Genomic DNA, 21,122 nt, shown 5'->3' on the forward strand with positions numbered 1-21,122 from the left:
GGAGGTATAGAAAGTGTTTGAGGAGAAGAGAGCAGGGACATCTGACTCATCCTGAAAGTAGGAGGGGTAGAGAAGGAGAGTAAGTAGTGTTAGTAGAGGATGCTTAGGGTGAGTCTCCAAGGATGTTAAAGAGTTGTCGTGGAAGATTTTGGCTAATTAACCAAGAGGGATGTGATGAGAGATGGATGAACATATGAAACAGCATTTGCAAAGGAAGGGAGATTAGATAGGACATAGGACATGATTAATTCAGGGGACGGTCAAAAAGTCAACATAGCCACAACTAAAGAGTGTAGTGTAATGGATGAGGTGGAAATGGAAGAGTATATAAGGTATATAATTTCAATAACAGTAATCCCTTGCATATAATATTGTGAGTAAGAATCACCTAGTGCCCCTCTGTGCAAGGAAGGCATCTTTTAAAGGCCCAAGGAAGTATGCAGTTTGCATCCTTCATTAGGAAGAGACCAGTCAGTATTAAAGCTTTGGCTCTTGTCCAGCTATGCTCCACTTGGCCCAGAACACTGATCATTTTCCAGTGTTGTCCCTGGTTCCAGATGGCTTCCCAGAAGCTTTGGAGTAACCCAGATATAGATTACAGAGTTTATATCATCTCTTTACTTAGTTTATTGCCATATATTTACAGCCTAGGGAAAAAAAAGCCAGGACCCTACTGACTGATCGTGAATTTTACAGTATGTCTATTATCATCTTACTCATTGATTAGTGAAGGTTTTCTGTAACTTCTTTACAGTTTTTAATTCATGTAACCTTAAACAGAACTTTAAAGGATTTCCAGCAGTGAGGGGTTGGGGTGGGAAGGTTTGGGTGGTGAGAAATGATCTAGGATCACTTTTATAACAAAGCCACAATTGCTGTTTATTAGCAAGATTGGGCTGGTAACGGGGTAGCCAGTGTGGGGTTTGATTACATTTGCATTAGGGGGCCATCAGGATGGCAGTGGAGAGATTATCAATGGTTATGAAGGAGACAGCATACAAATATCTTTGCCTGCTGATCTGGGAGAGGTGGTACTTTCCTCACAGTAAATGAAGAATTAATCTTTAGCTTTGTCCAATACTTCATGCCTGGTGGCTGAAGGGGCTGTCAGTAGGAAATGAGGCCTGTGACTTTCAGGTGAGTTTTCCAGAGCCAAGTCTTGCTGGCTTTGCAACACATTTGGCAGCAATGCCAGAGTTGGAATAAACACATTTACTGAAGGATGTGTCAACATATTCTCTTTCCGCTCCCCTCTCTCTCACTACACACAGAGCTAGCTACCTTTTACCCTCAAGGAAAACAATTCTGATAGCTGCAGTTATTGAGGGAGCATAGGCCTGTCCTCCAACACAAGGTTAGAATAATAATAAATACCTCAGAGGATTCTTGAAATAAACAGTAAAGTAATAGATATGGAAGATTTTTTTCCCCGTGTTTAATATGTTTGTTAATTTATTCCACAAATGCTAACGAATGCCTCCTATGAGGTGGGCACTGGGCCAGGCATAAGATACAATGTGGCAAACAAAACAGCAATGGTCTTTGCCCTATAGAATGTGTATGTAGTGACACACAAATGTGTGTGTGTTTTTTCCCATTACCCAACCCAGTGCCTGGCATTTAGAAAATGCTCAATAATGAATGACTGAATTAATACATAAATGAATAACAAGGAGCGATTGAGAGTGGCTTTTCCACATTCAGGGGAGACTGGGGGACAAGATCTGAGGCCATGAGGGAGGGGAGATGAAGAAGACACCTCTTTCAGCTGTTGTCTTGCTTCTACTACATGTAGGTTTTTGAGTGTGCAGAGTCACAGAGAATGGGAACCTTCCCAATGAGCAACACGTTTGATAGTTTTCTAGTCCCTGCTCTGACTCATATTTCCATTTGACAAATCATCCTTATTTGGGGCACTTATAGTTGTTTAAAATGTATTTTGGCTCTTTTTGTATTTATGACACCATACCAAAGGTTTGAACTAGGACAATTAAAGATCGGTGAACACACTGTCATTCTTTTCTCCATGTCATCTCTGTTCCTTCTTGAGGAGATTGCTTAGAACATGTATGATATTTCTTACCAAGTTCCTACTTGGGAGGAAACAACACTTTAGAAAGCTCACTGTTCCCTAGTTAGTGTTGAACTAGAGTGCTTGAGGGAGAATAGCCTACCCCACTTTTTAGTCTTGATGCAGAGCAATACAGGAAATTACTGTGGTCTCTATGGTGTTTTCAGTCTTGTGACAGAAAACATTACTTCCCCTCTGGCCTTTTGTAACAGAATTGTGGTGTAGTTGACTAGTTCTTACCAGACAAGAGCTGGCAGCCAAGGAATTGAAAGAACGGAGTGGATTTGCTGTCCTTGGCTGTGAATTCACCCTGTAATCACCTGGTTAATCTTTACAACTGTGAGGAAATGGTCAATTGGATAATGTTGTTGTTTGCTTGTAATCTTAATTACAGAGAAAAACAAAAAGGGGTTATAGAAAAAAAAGGGGCCCTATTGTTAATTTCTCAGTGGATGTTTGGGGATTTTAAAGTGAGACATTGGTGAGTATCAAGTTTCTATTGTATGACCTGGGTGTGAATAGAAATATGTCACTTGATGTCTAAGTCTTATAATGCACCATATTGATACTGGCTCTAAGTTATAGTGACTCAAAACCCTGTAGAGTGGAATACAAAGTAGTGAAGTCATTATGTTTTATTTCTGTAACAAGTTTCATTCCTGTTTTTCCACTGTAATATAGGTCTTTGTGGCTTTTTAGTTTTAGTTTTGTTTTAGCACTGAGTTTTATTGGCTGAATGAGAGCCACGTGCTATTTTAACTGTATAAGTTAGTGCAGGCTTTTTTTTTTTTTTTTTTTTTTAAATCTGCTTTCAGAACTGCTGAAATTAGAGCTTGACTAAGCCAGGTAAAGGCATATAATGTGCCACATCCAAAGCAAGACAAGTTGAACAACTTAATGAATGAGAGTTGTGTTTATGCCTTGGTTGTTTAGGCCAATCATGTATTCAATTGAGATGTTCTTTCTTGACCAGTGCTCCTTGCAAGACAGGGACTGTATATGCAAAGTGTTTTAGTGTCACAGATGTGAGTGAAGCCAGGAATCAATGAGTGTATTTTATGCCAAATATGATACAATATTAGAAAAAAAATTTAGGAAAAAAATTATTCCCCATAGACCAAATTTTTGTTTACTAAATTTTGAAACAGTGACTTTTCCAATTTGTACTTTAAAAAGAAACTTTGTATCTTAAATATTTTCCCATGTTGCTTCCTAGTTGTGTCAGTTCAGGATATCCTGAACCCTGACACATACACTCTGCAGTCTCAGTAACATAACACAATGGAGGCTTACTTCTTATTTGCATTAATTGTCCAATAGATGTCAATGTATGTGTGTGGGCATGTAGGTGCTTGGTGAGAGGAAAGAGATACAAGAAAAAAAATTATGTCATTAGTAGTGACTTGGGAATCTCAAGGCTGATGGGGGCTCTGCTACCTCCTATGGTTTCCAAAGTTTTCCTGGCATCAATATCATCAGATGGGGAAAAAAGGTGTAGAGGAAGACCACGGGAAGGGTTTTTGTGGGCCAAGAAGGAAAGCTGTGGGCATCCTTTCTGGTCAGTCACATTGCCACACCTTATTTTTACTTTTATTTTTTTCCCATGGGGTTTCACCATGTTGGTCAGACTGGTCTCGAACTCCCAACCTCAAGTGATCCTCCTGCCTTTGCCTCCCAAAGTGCTGGGATTACAGGCGTGAGCCAAAGTGCCCAACCAGTCACATCTTATTTATTTATTTGATTATACTTTAAGTTCTAAGGTACATGTGCACAACATGCAGGTTTGTTACATATGTATACATGTACCATGTTGATGTGCTGCACCCATTAACATCTTATTTTAAAGCAGTTGGAGAGTTGTAGGCTAGCCTTGTAGCTAGGAGCAAAGGGAAAATGGTTTGTGAACAATTAGCTAGTATCTGCTACTTTAATATGCATTTTTTCTTATATTTCCGGAGTAGTTTATTCATCTAAAATAGCATTATTTATATTAAACTTTTCCCTTGTTTTTAAGCATATATGTTGTTTCTAGTTTATGACATTTTTTGGCATTTGTTTTTATCCAAGTAGATATTTATTGAGTTATTTTTTAAAAATAATCTCAATATTGTGATTATTGGGTCAAACAGTATGAAGTTCCTTATCGTTTTACTGTATTATATCCGAAAGTAAAGTATAACCTGTTTATGAGGCTCTAGTAATGTGCTTGAATTCCTTGAGAGAGTAAGCAAGTATGTAGAATAGTGACTAATCTTTCAAAGATCCTTTCAGCAATGGTTTACCTCAAAATCTATTAAACAAACCTAAATAGCTATGGGATTCAAGATGTTGTTTTGCATAACAAGTTAGATCAGAGACAGGAAACCGTAGTTAAGAATAAAGAAATACCTTTTCTAGGTCTAGAATTTTAAACCTTCTTAAGTATTGTTCCTGGAGCACATTTTTATACATTATAGGAAAGCTAGAATTAGGTGATTTGCTAAAGAGATGACTAGGATGGAAGTTAGGACATGTTGTGTTTAGCGTTAGTTTTGCCACTACTACTTCTGTAGCATGGAGGAATTAATTTTACTATTCTGGGGCCAGTTTTCTCCTTTTAAACAGTTTAAGCATATTGGAGTAAGTAGTTTCTAGGTCCCTTTCCAACTTGGGAACTTTAGTAAGTTAACAGACTTTTACAGAAAGTTGTTCAAATTTGCTGTTCATGCTAAACTTACCCAGTTTTTGAAATGTTGAGGCAACAAGATGAAAATATGGGAAGATCTTTCACGACCTGAGTGAACAGAAAAGTGGCAAATGACTTTCTAGATGGGCAATCATAAGATAAGACATTATGAGAAAAATAACCCAAATAATATTTGTGGAATGATTACCTTGTCACCCTCTAGTGCAACACTGGGAAAGAGTCTAGGGGTCATCATTGACTGCTACAGATTTATTGAAGAGCATTCATTGAAAACATTATACATTGTCTTACTATTTAACCTCAACTCTGCTGTTTCTTATTGTGTGACTTTAGGAAGTTATTTAACATCTCTAACTAAGTGTCAGTATCCTCGTTTGTAAATTGGAGGCAATAACACCTATCTTTGAAGTTAAGCGGGCTTGAAATAAAAAAAAAGTGGAGCCTGGTGTTTGGCACGTAGAGTGCACTTGATAAATGGTGGCTTTTGCTTTTGTTATGGCTGAAGCTAAAAGAATAAAAGATACATTAAGCAAAATTAGGAAGGAATTTGGCAATATCTTGTAAAACATGGGGATTAAATGAGCCAATGCATGTGAAAATGTCTGCACATAGCACATCATCAGTTAAGGTTGGTTGCATCTGATTCACTAGGGGAAACTAGAATGTTTGGGGAATATTTTAAAGGTAATAAAAAGGGAGATAATGATGTCTTTTCATAGCATCATCTTCAGAGACAGTTTACTGGGTCTGGCCCATATGTTCCTTTAATAATTTTTTAAAAATTAAGAAATTAATGCCACCTATTTTTAGTTTACAACTGCACTTTAAATTTATCAAAACCTCTAATGTAGGCATGTGGTCTCATATAATCCAATAAATATTCGGCCTTGACAGTAGTGGCATAAACAGAATCCTGGCTCAGGAATTTGCTTATTATTTTTTCCCACTTAATACATTAGTAAATTCTAGGTCATTTGCCAGAGCAGTAAAGAAGTGAGGTACTATTATGGTCTAATCCATTTATGATAAAAGATATACTATTTACCCTGCAATTTTTGAAACTGTCACTCATTTTTACTGAAATTTGGCTACTCTATTTCCTTTTCATTGCTCAGTTTTACCTGCTTCCCCAAGCACTAATTTGTGTTTATGATAACCTTACCCATGTTTTTTTCAACCTATTTGCAACATGAAAACATAGCTTTGATTTATGTTTCATATTCACTTGACAGAAGGATTTTTTTAAATGATAATTAAATGCTGAGCTATTCCTGGGATGGCGGTATGGTTCCTTTTCAAATATATCTGATCTGAGCATTTCAGCAAAAGGCATAAAAGGAAAACCAACAAGAAATAGCACAGATGATAAATACTGTATTGATGTTAAGTAAAGACAAGCAAACTGTGACCTGAGTATGTCTGTCTCTAGGGAACCTGCTTTAGAGCTTTTCCCAGTGTTTGTTTTTTTTGTGGGATTTTTTTCCTCCAATCTCGTTGGTAGAGGCTGGATTACAACTGAGAATGCAGAGATTAATGGCCTGCTGTGACTAATCCACTAAACCTCTACTCCTGTTTCTCTTAAATTGATTGTACTTAGAGAAGCTGAGTATAGACCCACCCCAGCTAGCCTGATTTTAGGTCCCAGGGATTTAATGAGATCCAGTTGCTTTAGGTACATGGAACCTTTATGGAACATCATCACTTTTTGCATTTGGGCATTATTTCATTAGTGCTGATTAGTTTCCAATGTATTATTTTTATAACTTCTCTTTTTTTAAAAAGAACATTTTTCACATGATTATATTTTAAAATTTTAACAATCCAATTTAAAATAATTTGGAAAAAAGAAAAAAACAGATCACTTATAATCATATAACCATAATACAACTATTATTAATATTCTGGTTTGTTTCTTTCTAAGCTTTTATTTATATAAGCATTTTTTACTTATTTGAAATTTTTATTATTATTTTTAAATTATTATACTTTAAGTTCTAGGGTACATGTGCACAACGTGCAGGTTTGTTACATATGTATACATGTGCCATGTTGGTGTACTGCACCCATTAACTCGTCATTTACATTAGGTATATCTCCTAATGCTATCCTTCCCCGCTTCCCCCACCCCACAATAGGCCCTGGTGTGTGATATTCCCCTTCCTGTGTCCAAGTGATCTCATTGTTCAATTCCCACCTATGAGTGAGAACATGTGGTGTTTGCTTTTCTGTTCTTGCGATAGTTTGCTGAGAATGATGGTTTCCAGCTGCATCCATGTCCCTACAAAGGACATGAACTCATCCTAACTTATTTAAAATTTTATCACACTATTGTGTTTGGCCAAAAATTCATGTTAGATAAATGTATGGTTTGTGTTCATCAAAGCAATATCCTCCTAAAATGTAACCCAAATAATGTGAAAATAATTATATACACAGATGGATAGATAAGCTATTGATGGAAATGAAGATTTAATGCTAAATCAGTGCACTGGGTTTGTGTGAAACTTGAACAAAATTTAAATTTACAAATATTTATTATTAATCTGGTGATCTTAAAAAATAATTCATAGGAAGATAAAAAGATGACAAATGTAATTATAGTATTGGGGATTTTTGAGGAGAGGGAACACTGGAGAAACAATTTAGAAATGATGTTAAAAGTGTTTTATTTAACTATTAAAATGCAGAAATATGTTTAAATTCACTGAGATGCCATATAGCTTGAGTTGAGAATGATTAAGAGCTGCATTTAAACCCACACTCTGCCTCTTACAAGCTGGTTGGCTTTGGGTAAGTTAACTTCTTATGTGTCTCAGTTTTCTAATCTGTAAAATGGAGATAAAAATAACCCCATCGGTGATTTCTTATAAGCATTATTAAATGACATATGAAAGTAAAGCATTTAGTACAGTATTATCAGGCAGATAATAATGGCTTAATAAATGTGATCTGGTATTAGCATCATATTCATAACATGTGAGATGCAGCCAACCATAGTCTCTTTGTAAAGGAGGAAGACCATTTGAGTTGGCTGCTTTGTAGGGTATATGGTACTACAAGCTCAGAAACCTTCAGTACCTGTCACTGACTCTTAAAATTAAAAAGTTCACACTGTTGAAAGTGATGTTTTAAAGTCTTCCATGATGTGCCGTAAGACTTTGCTCCAACTTGCCAACTCAGGATTCTATGCAGCACCTTGCAGATACTTCCCTGTGCTTTTGCTCATGCTGTGGTTTTTACCTTGTTTTGACCCACCTGAATCCTACGTGGCTTACTCATAGGTTCTCACATGTTTAACTAGAGGGTCCTTTGTGAACACTGTTATGAGCAGTCCAGCCAGCAGCAGTATCTCCCCACAATGCCCCATCGGCTCTTCCTGTCCCCGGTGCTGCCCATCCACTGGCTGCCTTTCTACTTTCATCAGGAAAATTCACCATGGCCAGGATTCATCTAGGGTATCCCCGCCCTACTCCTAATGCAACATCCTCATTGATTGGGTTTTACTCTCCAGTCCGTAATGATAGGTTTTTCCACATTCTCACCAGTAGTCTCTGCTGGTTTAGGTTTTTTTTTTTTTCTCTTCCCTAACCGACCTAGTCCCTTCTAGATATAACACAACTCAGACCAGAGCTCAGCAAACAACAGCCTGTGGACTAAATCCAGCCCACAACCTGTTTGTTTACAACTTAGAAAACTAAGTTGTACTGGGACACCTTCATGCTCATTCATCGATGTATTGTCTGGGACTTGTTTTATTTACATCACAACAGCAGTGTTGAGTAATTGCAACAGAGACCATACTGCCTGCAAAGCCTAAAACATTTATTATCCGACTTTTTACAAAAAAAAATTGTGAGAAACAATTGAATCAAATTCTTCCAACAGTTAGGAGGATAAACTGGGTGCCTGGATAATATTTTTTTCTTCATGCTTCCAACAGGTAGGAGAATAAACTGGGTGCCTAGATAATAATTTTTTCTTCAATAAGGGATTGATTGAATTTTACATGTAATAGTCAATTTTTAAAAGCTTTGAAGCTTCAGGAACCTCAGAACTATCTTGACTTTTGTGGATACCTTGGCTATTTTACTACCCCAAAAATGCTTTAAGCACCTTGTACTCTCAGAAACCAAAAACAAGAAACCTCAGTTTGTGCTGGTTTGCATTTATAAAGCTCCCTTTGCTCTCAGAGGAGCTTAGAGTAGCTCTGGACCCATCCAGGCAAACATTACGGGGGAAAGCCACCCTCCCCTAAGGCATGGTTTGTGCTGGGATGCCAGTTTGGCACGGAAGGAGCAAGCTTTCTGAGTACTTTGCTTCTGCCAGCTCTTCGAAAAAATAACCCTTCTCTTTGGGGAACGAAGGTCAGACCATATTCAGAAATAAGAACATCACCTGGAGAACAAGCAATTTTAGGAATGACAACCTGAGAAATCAAACCTTTCCCCCTGATGATTGAGACAGGCCAGACTCATAACCCAGGCCATGATCAGCTTTTGCACTTGGATAGAGCATTTTCTCTCAAATAACAAGCTCAATGAGCTTAACCGGGCTCTGAAAGATGACTGTTGTCCTCTCTGCACAGATGGCAAAATTGAAGTCAAGAAGCAGCGGCTTAGGCTGGCCACAGAGGGAGTGGGTTCTGGCAAAGACCCTGCAGGGCTCACAGGAGCTAGACTCCCAGCCCTCTTAGACATGGTATTTGTACTAAGTCCCTAAAGCAGATTTCATAACGCGGCCTAACCAAGCCTCTTTGCAACTCTAGGGCAGGGGCTGACAAACAGTGGCCCACCGATCAAATCCAGCCTACTGCCTGTCTTTGTAAGGCCCAGGGTCTAAGAATGGTTGTTAGATTTTCAGATAGTTGGGGGAAAAAATCAAAAGAGGAAATAATATATTTCATGACACATGAAAATTATATGAAAACAAATTTTGGTTCATAAATTGTGTTTGACTGAAACACAACCACACCCATTCATTTATGAACTGTCTAGTATCTATTTTCGATGGCTGCCTTTACACCACAGTGGCAGAGTTGAGTAGTTGCAACAGAGCCTAAGGTCAGCAAAGCTCAAATTACTTTCTATCTGGCCCTTCCCAGAAAAATGTTCGCTAACCCTTGCTCTAGAATACACATAATACATTAATTAACATAAACTTTTGGCCGGGCGTGGTGGCTCAAGCCTGTAATCCCAGCACTTTGGGAGGCCGAGACGGGCGGATCACGAGGTCAGGAGATCGAGACCATCCTGGCTAACGCGGATCATGAGGTCAGGAGATCGAGACTATCCTGGCTAACACGGTGAAACCCCGTTTCTACTAAAAAATACAAAAAAATAAACTAGCCGGGCGAGGTGGCGGGCGCCTGTAGTCCCAGCTACTCCGGAGGCTGAGGCAGGAGAATGGCGTAAACCCGGGAGGCGGAGCTTGCAGTGAGCTGAGATCCGGCCACTGCACTCCAGCGTGGGCGACAGAGCGAGACTCCGCCTCAAAAAAAACAAACAAAAAAAACCCATAAACTTTTATTGAAGTGCAATAAACATGAAATGCACTCACTCTAAGTATATGGTTTGATGAGTTTAGGGTAAAAAATATAGTCCTATAACCACCACCGCAACTAAGATGTGGAACATTTCCATCACTCCCCAAATGTCTGTATGTTTCTTTGTAGTCAGTCCCTCTCCAATTCTTGTGCAGGCAAACACAGATCTGATCTCTGTTAGTGGTAACAACCTTTAAACAATTATTTAGAAAGGATTTCAGATCACTAGAGACCGTGTTGAGGGAAGGTGGTGGGGGGGGGGATGTTTGAAAACATGAAGTTGATTTTATTATTTCATTTGATAATTCCTTAATTCACTCCAAACACCCACTCCAAACAGCCACTTAACTGTTCATAATATTAGAACCTAACAGGCACTGTGCAAAGTGCTCTCCATTTATTATCTCATTTTATCTCTAACCCTATGAGGGAGTTCTTATCCATCTCTGATTCTATTGAGAGGAGACAGGCACCCAGGTAACACTGGGGAGCACACAGCTGTTAAGATGTAAGCTAAGATGTAAACGTGGACCTGTCTGAATCCAGAGTCTGAGCTCAGCCACCATACCACATACTTATTCAGTCTTCACTATGAGTCTGTTTGGGAGTATAATATCAACATTTTGTAGAAGAAGGAAGCTCAGAGAGGTTAAGTAACTAGTTCAAGTCACCCAGCTACTAACTGCTACCGTTAGGATTTGAACTGAGCTCTCCAAACTGCAAGCAGAAGACACTGAACAGAGAGGGATGGAAATGCATTATTTTGGGGGAAAAAAAAAATCACCTTCTCTTACAGATGGATAAAGTAAGAGCCGTATGTGAGCAAGTTCTAGATAATGCAGAGGCGAGTGAGGCAGTAGGCAAAAAGCAGTTTTAAGCCAGATATAATTTTGCTTTCTAAACTAATGGATATCCAAGACTATTTAATTTAATATAAACAATGACTGTAAAGTGCTTTGAAAATCACTGAGGGGTGCATCCATGCTGACCAGAATCAGTAATCAAAATCTCTCCTGCTATTCCTTCACAAACAGAATTCTATCTGAATTGGTCTCTTATATTGAGAAGAGATGAAAATCAAAGTCTCAGAACAGACCTCCATAGGAGATTCTCTTTCTCCCCTCCCCCTACACCAGGTGTTATAAAGAACAGCACAATTTGCCAACTCCTAGTTTGAATGATTGCATTCCATTTCTTCAGGGTCTTTTTACAAAGTACTTGGCACCTAAATGATTGTCTGCTGTTCCAATTTTCTAGGAGCACTCCTAGAAGCCTGAAGGCCCTTCTTACAATCTAGCACAGGAGGTGATGTCCATTGGGTTCCTTAGTTATAAATAATAAAACCTTCAGGACTACTATAAGCAGAAAAAAATTTTATTAAAGCACTTGAGGTGCTCACAGGGTCTGAAGGTAGGCCAAAAAATAGGAAGTGGAAACTGTACTTACAAGGATATATTATGGCATTGCTCTGAAAAGGATTCCTGCCACTGCTGTGTAGAAATAGCCAGATCTCATCGCTGGTGTGGACTGAGCTCTATACAACATTGGTATCCAGAAAGCTGGACACTGCTGCTACTAACCTCACCAGAAGATGGATTTGTTATCAAATCTGCTTCCTCATGCTGTTCACTTTGGAACCATAATCTCAGGCATGTGAATGAGTAAGTTCAGTCACTTGCCTCCTCTCCAAAGTAAAGTACAGGATTCTACCTGGGTGGGACTGGATACAAAAGGCAGGAAATAACTCCAAACATAGTGAGTTGGCTGAAGAATAGCCTCCCAGAGATGTTCGTGTCCTAATTCTAATGCCAGGAACCTGTGAATATGGTTATTTTACATGGTAAAAGGGATTTAGCATTCATGATTAAAGATCTTGAGATTGGGAGATTATCCTAGATTATCTGGGCGGGCCAAATGTGATCACAAAGGTCATTGTAAAAGAGGGGCAGAATGATCAGAATCAGAAAAAGAAGATGTGAGAACAGAAGCTGAGGTTGGATTGATGCACTTAGAAGATGAAGGAAGGGAGTTGCCAGAAATGCAAAAGGTCCCCAGTAGCTGGAAAAGACAAGGAAATTAATTCTTCCCTGGAGCCTCAAGAAAGAACACATGCCTGCTGATACCTTGATTTTAGCCCCTTCAGATTCATTTCAGATTTCTGAGCTCCAGAACTGTGAGATAATACATTTCAGATTCATTTCAGATGTCTGAGCTCCAGAACTGTGAGATAATACATTTCAGATTCATTTCAGATTTCTGAGCTCCAGAACTGTGAGATAATACATTTGTGTTGTTCTAAGCTACTAAATATGTAGTAATTTGTTACAGCAGCAATAGGAAACTGATGCACATAGGATAGGCATGGAGAATGTGGTGACAGTCCAGGGAGCATGACAAATGTCCGCCACAGCTGCTGTGAAGGAAAGCTAGAAAAATTATTAATATTTCCCGCATCCAGTGCTCTCCACCTTTTGAGAGCATTCTAATAGAGTCCTAAAGCTAAGTTGGGTGAACAAGCTAAGTAAAATTGCTTGTGACCGTTCAGATTGTTCGCCCACTTTATTCACCCCATGATTTATTCAATAAATGTTCCATTTATTAAATAAATATTTACTGGAGTTGAGTGCCAAGCACTGTGAAAGATATTATGGCTTCAAAGGAGAATAAGAGAGTAAGACTCAAAGCTAACAGTCAAGACATTCATAGATACCAGACTTATATTGAGCTGATTTTCAGTTGTCTCTTCATATCAAATCCTACCCCAAATTTATATTGTTCGTTTTGAACAATAGGAGTTAGGATGTCGAGATGATTCACAATTTATGCATAAAAGCATTATACTGAAATGAATATTTTCACTTGAATATCTAACAGTAGTCAATATTTATTGAGTGCTTCCTGTGTGTTACACATAATAGTAATATTTTATATTATTTATTTCATTTAATTGTCACATCAACCCTGGGAGAAATGGATAGTTGTTCTCCCCATTTTGCAGATGAGGAAGCTGAGGCTTAGGAAATATGGCCAAATTCATATTGCTAGGTAAGAGAGCTGGGATTTGAACTTCCAGTTATTTGACTTTTGGGTCCATACACTTTTGCCACCCTTCCTCCCTGTGTGCCAAGCTCTGGCCCAGGGAGTCACATGTGTTATGTGAAAAAAAAAATCCTCACATAAGTAAACCTCAAAATTTAATAGGTATTATAAAATGAGCTATACAAATGCAGAAGAAGAATTTATATAGATTTCCAAGTTGACTAATTTTTATAGGGAAAAATTCCTCATTTGAATATTAATTACCATGTCATTTGGTAAAAGTTCACATTATTTTACAACTGAGGTATTTTCCAAAGCAACTCTATGTTGCCTTCACTAATCTAGATGCAAAATTTATTGTTAGATTATTTCCATTTCAAAATCACATCTCACAAGAAATATACATGAAATCTACTCTCCCCTGTCACCTTCTTCCCTCCATCCATAACAGTGTGAATACTTCGGCCAATGATATTGTTCACGTTAATACCTTTTGTAGCCTCTTGCGGGAAATTATTAGGCTCAGAAAGGGACAGACGGAACTCTCCAGGACCCTGTTTCTAGCTGGATGTCTCCCTTCTGCAAAGCTCACCAAGCATCCACACAAAAAAGCTGAAGCTGGCTGGACTGTGAGCAAGACACACAGATACCACCCTTCACTCCCAGTTTGAGTAGTCAGGGTGCATAGGATTCCTCGACCGTGAAGCTAAGGGCCATGTCTTACACAAATAGCACCCAAGTGCTTTGCTCCTTAAATTCTGGGAACTGCTGTTGGCTGAATTACCTCTCAGCAGTCCTGTTGACAGATGGTGTAACTTGCTCATTAAATCAGGATCCTCCCCATTCCGAGGTCCCCAGGCATGTTAGGAGACAGACCTGGTGGTGTTTTCTAATGCTAATGGTCTGCAGCTCCAGAGCGAAGATAAATATTCTACTTTATTGTGCAACCACTAACTTAAGCCTTACTGGGTCTGCTCCCTTCATTTTGACAGGGCACATTTAGAAAAGTGAAATGAAGTGCTTTTAGGCATCCAGTTCCTCCATCCGTCACTTTCTCTTATATTCTGCCAGCCTCGTCTTTTTCTCTGAGACTTGCCTCCACACAGTGCTTTACATCAGTGACATACAATATCTTGAACTAAAAAGAGATCTTACTAGTCCAGAGTTCAGGACTTAACTTTGGTTTTAAGGCAGTATTGTGCAAGGCTTATTTATTTGGAGAGCTTGTTGGAAGAAACAACAACAGCCTATGGAAAGAGGGGGCCTGATATAAAGTCAGTATGGCTCCAGCACAGATAATAAGCATGATTATTAAACAACCGTGTGTAACAAGTTGCATGGGTATGCTAAGAGCAATGGGAAGCCAGGAGAGGGTCTTAGGGTGGGGGTTTCACATGATCATAGTTATGCTTTGAGAAGACCCCTCCAGCTACAGAGTGGAGAATTGAGCAGGAATGAGAAGCAGAGAGGGGAGACAAGTATCAGCTAAAGAATGACAAGATTCATACATTTGGGAAAACAGCTTTATTTCTCATAAAGCATTACAGCCTGCAGGGTGCCCATTTCCACAGGCTAGGAAGCATAGCCTCTTGCCAGAAGCTAGAAACAGACACTTCAAGGGAGAGGCAAAGGGAATAGGAGCATGTGCTGAACAGGGTGGCCGAATATACATATTTAATAAGCTATAGGAGGAGTCATGAATATTCATGAAAGGAGAAATGTGGTCCTGTGCAATTGAGCTTCATGCTCATTCATGGGTCCCATGTACAAAAAAATGGTAGCATTAGCATGATCCAAGGGTGGAGTTTTAAGCTCTCTGATGTCAAAAGGTGAAGCAGAGGACACAAAAGCCTTTACTGCACATTCTCTGTAGTCTGGCCAGAACCACTGCATGGTCAGTGGTCTTATCTCAGGCAAATAAAGGAGAAGCAGCGTCAGGTGGTTGGTTGGTATCAAAAGTGGAGTCTTTCCAAAGAGCTAGTTATGTTCATCCCTTAGGGAGGAAAGCCTAACACGGTTAGCAAGTGAGGGGTATACTGAGGCACGTCTGACCTCTCATCCTGTCATTGCTGAGAACTCAATTTTCAAGATTACTCTGGGGTCGCCTTGGCAAATAGAGGGTCAGTTCAGTTGGAGGGGCTTAGGATCCCATTTTTATTTCTCACAGGCGACCTCACGAGGGCAGTCAGGAGGGCAGTCTGGGTTGGAGATGCAGGTAACCCGTTGAAGGTAATGGCATCAGGCGCTGTTCAGGATGTGGATTAACAGAGTCTGATGAATTGTGTATGGTGGGGGTGAGGAAGAATGGTGAGTCAGAAAGAAACCAGGGTTCTGGCTCATGCATGGAGTGGATGGCAGTGACATCCACGGTGTGAAGGCACAGTGGAAGAAGCAGCTGTCATGCGTAACCTGCACTCTGTTTCGAGTCACACAGAGAATTGCAAAATACTGTGAAGGGAAAAGGCAGATGTGCAGTTGTAGGAGGGGAGAGAAAAAGAAATAATAATCCAAGAAAGAGAAGACAATTCTTTCTCCCACAGAGTATACCAGGACATAAGAACAAACAAACTTACTGCTATTATTATTGTTAACTAATATTGGCAGAGCCACTATCACTAGCTGCTGGTATTGATTGTTTAGTTCATGTTTGAACTTTACAATAGCCTTCAATTCTTACAAAAATCATGTGGGTAGGCATTATTTATCATGCCTACAGAGGTGAACAGACTGAGACTCAGTGATATTAAATAATTTAGTTAAAGACAGAAAGCTTGTGGGTGGATGAGCTAGGCTTTGAACCCAAGTCTGACACTAGAAAGTACACTCATAACTCCTAAAGAAAACCATCACCTCCCAAGGGACAAATAAATAGGTACGAGGTTACAATAGCTTAAGAATAAAGTACTGAGGAACAAAGATGGGAGGTTATTTTAGGATTATTTCTTCTAGAAGTTGAGGTTTAGGATTATTTTCTGGAGAACTTGAAACATTTTGTTTTGAATGAGTCTATATATGTCAAACCTTTGGATGTGAGTACATTAGTTCGAAGTAGGGAAGAAATGAGATTAATAACGTATAGAGTAAAGATGGCACTGGGGAAACAGCTCTTTGAAACATTCTGCTTTACAACCTTTTATTATGCTACCTTGCCGGTGGTTGAAAGCTGAAATGCTTAGCTTGGCGCACATCACCAGCATAATATGCTAAGACACCTTTATAAATCTCACTTCCTGCCTTCCCTTGCATGCACCTTGTACAGTCATAAAGCATCTTCCCTCCTTCGTTCTTTCCTCATTCTTTAATCTTCTATTCATTTAGTGATCATTAATTGAGCATTAGCTAATATGTGCCAGGAATTTTACTAAGGCCTGGGGATATAAGGGTAAATATCCTCAAGAAAATGATGAGTGGCTATAATATCCAGAGTCATAACTCATTGCATAATATTTTAAAATATGCTGTTACAAACACTGTATCTATTAAAACAGAGGCCAGAGGAGGGTATGGCTTTGTCTAAAGGAGGTGAACTTTGAGCTAGAGTTAAGAACAAGTAAAAATCTGTCAAATGCATAGAGCCGTCGGAAAAATGGAAAATAGTGTTCTGTAAATGTCGATTTGAGACTTGAGCAGTTTCTGATATGCAACTGTTTTTTTTTTTTTTTTCTTGTTACTACTTTTTGCTTTGCTTTCCCCAAATCCTGAAGCCTCTTCTTCCAGTCTCCCTTTTTCTGTTTCCTTCCACCTCTTTGCTGACTTTCCGGATTAAACTCAGAATTGCGGATCTCTGACAGTTTCTCTCCTGCTTTGCTAAATATCTATTTAAAAAACAGACATTTAAAAGCCTTCTGTATGTCTCCTGCTATGTTGTGGCTCTCCCGCTGTGTGAATTGAAGCTCCCTGCCCAGAGGATGGATGCCCCACCGCTGGGTGCACTGGAGGCTCCAAGGCTTACCTTAGAGGTTTGCACCATGGGCTGTGATGAATGACAGCTTGGCTTTTGTTCCCCAGGGTCAGTCACCTGTTCCATGCCTGCTTTCACCAAAGGGCATGGTACCAAATTGCTTGCTCACCAAGAAGGTGAGGCCCGGACAGGGCAGTGAAGCAGCTCCATGCAACATGGATTAGGTCCAGCCCGACTCCCAGCTTTTCCTTACCTTCAGAGTCATAAAATCCTTATCTGCATTCTCAGCCTGCCCATGGTCCTCTGGGCTGCTCCTGAGAAGAGGTAGCACTGATTTAGGCCCTATAATTCCACCCCATATATTAGGCTGTGCTCTGAGGTACAGCTGTCTCACTGTGGTCCTGTGCGTCAGTTGAGCCACGAGGTGTCACCTGTATCTGGACCAAATCCCCAGTTTGTACCCCAGTCCTGATGAGGGCCCTCTCTTCCGTACCTGGTACATGCATTTCTGTTGTGTTAACCTATACAAGGACCTTGGAATCTCTAGGCTTAGGGCCCCAAATCCTCCCTAAATTTGATTCTAGAACTGCCTAGAGGCTAACTTCACTAAAACCAAGTGTGCTCAGATGACCAGAGCCTAAGGAAAGATGCTGAATTCTGCAAGTTCACTGTGCCTTCATTCCCTGTTGCTGTGCCCCACATATAAGCCAGAAACCCAGAAGTCAGATTTGGTCTTCATTCTAATGATTCAGAATAATATAGCAGTTAACAGATACAACACACCTGCTTTCTCCTTTACTGTGCTTAGCACTTTAGAAGAATTGACTCACATAGCTCACAACAGTTCCAGGAGTGGCACTCTGTGGCACTGGGATTCCAGTTTAGGCAGTCCTCTTTCAAAGTCCATTTTCTTAGCCCCCCATGTGCTTTACTGTCTGCCTCATCTGGACCATATCCTGCTGTTGTCATGCTCAGTGCCTCTCCAGTCAAACCATCTCTCTTCCAGCACCTTCCTCTGAGTCTGCCTCTCCATCGCTTCCATAGCTCTTGGGGGCAAGTTGTTTTAATTTTTTTTAAATTTAAAAATAAAAATAGTATATATTTATCATATGTAATATTATGTTTTGATTTATGTATACATTGTGGGATAGGTAAATCAAGCTAATTATGCGTATATATTACCTCCATTCTTATTTTTACAAACACTTAGAATCTACTCTTTCAGCAATTTTCAAGTATACAATACATTGTTATTCACTATAGTCACCACGGTGTACAATAGATCTCTTGAACTTATTCCTGCTGTCTAATTGAAATTTATATCCTTTGGTGGTGTGTGCCTGTTGTCACAGCTACTCAGGAGGCTGAGGTGGAAGGATCACTTGAGCCCAAGAGTCTGAGGCTTTAGTGAACTATGGTAGTACCACTGAACTCCAGACTGGGCAACAGAGCAAGACTCCATCTCAAAAAAAAAAAAAAAAAAAGAAAGAAAGAAAGAATAAAAAAAGAAATGCATATCCTTTGACCACCATCTCCCCAATCCCCACCATCCAGTCTCTCTAATAACCACCATTCTACTCTCTGCTTCCATGAGTTCAACTTGATTATGTTCCACATATAAGTGAGGTAATGTGATATTTGTCTTTTTCTGACTTATTGCAATTAATGTAATGTCCTCTAGGTTTATATATGGTGTTGCAAATGACAGAGTTTCCTTCTATTTTAAGGCTGGATAGTATTCTATTTGTGTGTACACTACATTTCTTTATTCATTCATCCATTGATGGACATCCATAAAAGATGGATTCCATATTTTAGCTACTGTGAACAGTGCTGCAGTAAACATGAGAATGCAGATATCTCTGCAACCTCTGATTCCATATACTCTGGATATATACCCAGAAGTGGGATTTCTGAGTCATATGTTAGTACTATTTTTAATTTTTTGAGGAACCACCATACTTTTTTCTTAATGGCTTTTCTAATTTGCATTCTCATCAACAGTACACAAGGGATCCCTTTTCTCCATACCCTCACCAACACTTGTTATCTTTCATCTTTTTGATAAGAGCCATTCTAACAGGGATGAGGGGATATCTCATTGTGGTTTAAATTTTTATTTCATTTCACTGATGATTAGTGATGTTGAGCATTTTTTCGTATACCTGTTGGCTCTTTATATGCTTTCTTTTGAAAAATATCTATTCAGGTCCTTTGGCTATTTTTAAAGTTAGTTGTTTTATTACTATTGAGTTTCTTGTATATTTTGGATATTAACCCCTTATCAAATGGTTTGCATATATTTTCTCCCATTCCATTGGTGTTCTCTTTATTCTGTTGATTGTTTCCTTTTCTGTGCAGAATTGTCAACAAATCTTGTTTCAGTCTGGCCCACTCCCTGTGTCCAGGCTGATGTTAAGTAATTGAAACATATGCAGTTGAGTCCTGAGATGATGATAGAGAGGACTCAAGGACACCAAAAAGACCATGGACAGCAAACTGTAAATTAGGCATCTAATGAGTACTTACTTTGTACTCATTTATTACTATTTAGTACTATTTATGTTCTCAGCTGTCTTTGGTACTATAAGAGGATCACATGAAAGAAAGTCTCACTGGTTAAACTCTTAGACTCTAGAACCAGGCTGCCAAGATTCAAATACCTGATTCATCACATAGTATATCCGTGTGATCTTAAGCAAGTTATTTATCCTCTCTGTGCTCAGTTTTCTCATCTGCATTATGAGGATAGCAATGGCATCTACCTCATAATATTCTTGTGAAGATTAAATGAATTAATTCATGTAAAGCATTCTGCACTCAATAAGTTAAAAAAAATTTGCAATGGTGAAGAAGACAATGATGAGAAAGGAGAGTATGGCAATATGTTCCCTGCTACAAGGAACTTTTTGCTTAATAAGGGAGATGATGGATCACATAAAACAATATAAGACCATATATAATTAAATGCTAGATTGGTTGATGAATATCAGAAGTTAATAAGGTTCCTCATAACTGTTGGGGACAGTTGAGGAAGGCAACATAGACTATGGCTTTCAGAATGAGTAGGCTACAAAGAGGTAGAGGAGAAAGTGGTGGCTTAGTCTTCCTGACATGAGGGCCACTTCTTTCAATAGAACACTGTTAGTCCTTGTTACAGTGTTTGTTATACATCATTTCAGTTACCATTCAAATAAACAAGAACTCAAGAGACTGGGTCTAACTGAAATAGTGAGGATTTGCTGTAGTCATGGGTAGTGTATGATTCACCCTTGGGAAGTAGAGCATGAATTGGAAGGTGATTCAAGAGATAGTATCCAGATGTTTAGCTGTCATGGAAGCCAGGCAGTCAAATCAGGATTTCCTTCAGCAGCTGAATTGGAAGGCAGAATGAAGGCATGCCCAAAAGACTAAAATCTGGAGTTAAATGCTAGAAGAAGAAGTCTGGGAAGGAAAGTTAGAAAACAGGGTTTAGAAGTGAAGGGCTGCAAGATATGACGGTCTCCAATTGATCAATTAAGGCAAATTAATTCTACTTAACATATCAGATAAATTAACTCGCATGAAGGCATCAGATCCTGCATCAGTGGTGTCATATGAGAACGGGCCATAAAGCAAATGGTTCTCAGTGGTAGAGATAGGATTAGAAACCATTCCTATCTGGAGGTTCCGATGTGAGAATTACTTCCTGAAAAGATGCCACAGTGGGCAACCCATGAAGGCCATTGTCAGATTCAGCAGGGGGACCATCAGTGATCTTGGATTGTAAGGGAGAACTTTTGTGAAGCTGAGTGGTAAGTATATCTTTCTTTCAAGATATATTTATCAAGTTCCTACTGTGTTTGAGGTACTGTATTTTTTGAAATGGTCTTGGAGACAGAGG

At 39.2% G+C, this 21,122-nt stretch overlaps 1 protein-coding gene across 3 annotated transcripts in view; it reads left to right on the forward strand.

Moving 5' to 3' along the window:
* The window catches only part of CA10 (carbonic anhydrase 10), a 550,279-nt gene that overhangs the window by 9,694 nt on the left and 519,463 nt on the right, over positions 1 to 21,122 (forward strand). The window contains exon 2 of one of the 3 annotated variants that reach the window (XM_023204535.2): positions 15,506 to 15,645. The exons of the other annotated variants lie outside the window; for them this stretch is intronic. Within the exon in view, the coding sequence (XP_023060303.1) occupies positions 15,624 to 15,645 (22 nt within the window). The 5' untranslated portion in view covers positions 15,506 to 15,623. The remainder of the gene's footprint in view (positions 1 to 15,505; positions 15,646 to 21,122) is intronic. 3 annotated transcript variants of the gene reach the window in all.

This window comes from Piliocolobus tephrosceles, chromosome 16 (assembly GCF_002776525.5).
Source record: "Piliocolobus tephrosceles isolate RC106 chromosome 16, ASM277652v3, whole genome shotgun sequence".
Lineage (NCBI taxonomy): Eukaryota > Metazoa > Chordata > Mammalia > Primates > Cercopithecidae > Piliocolobus > Piliocolobus tephrosceles.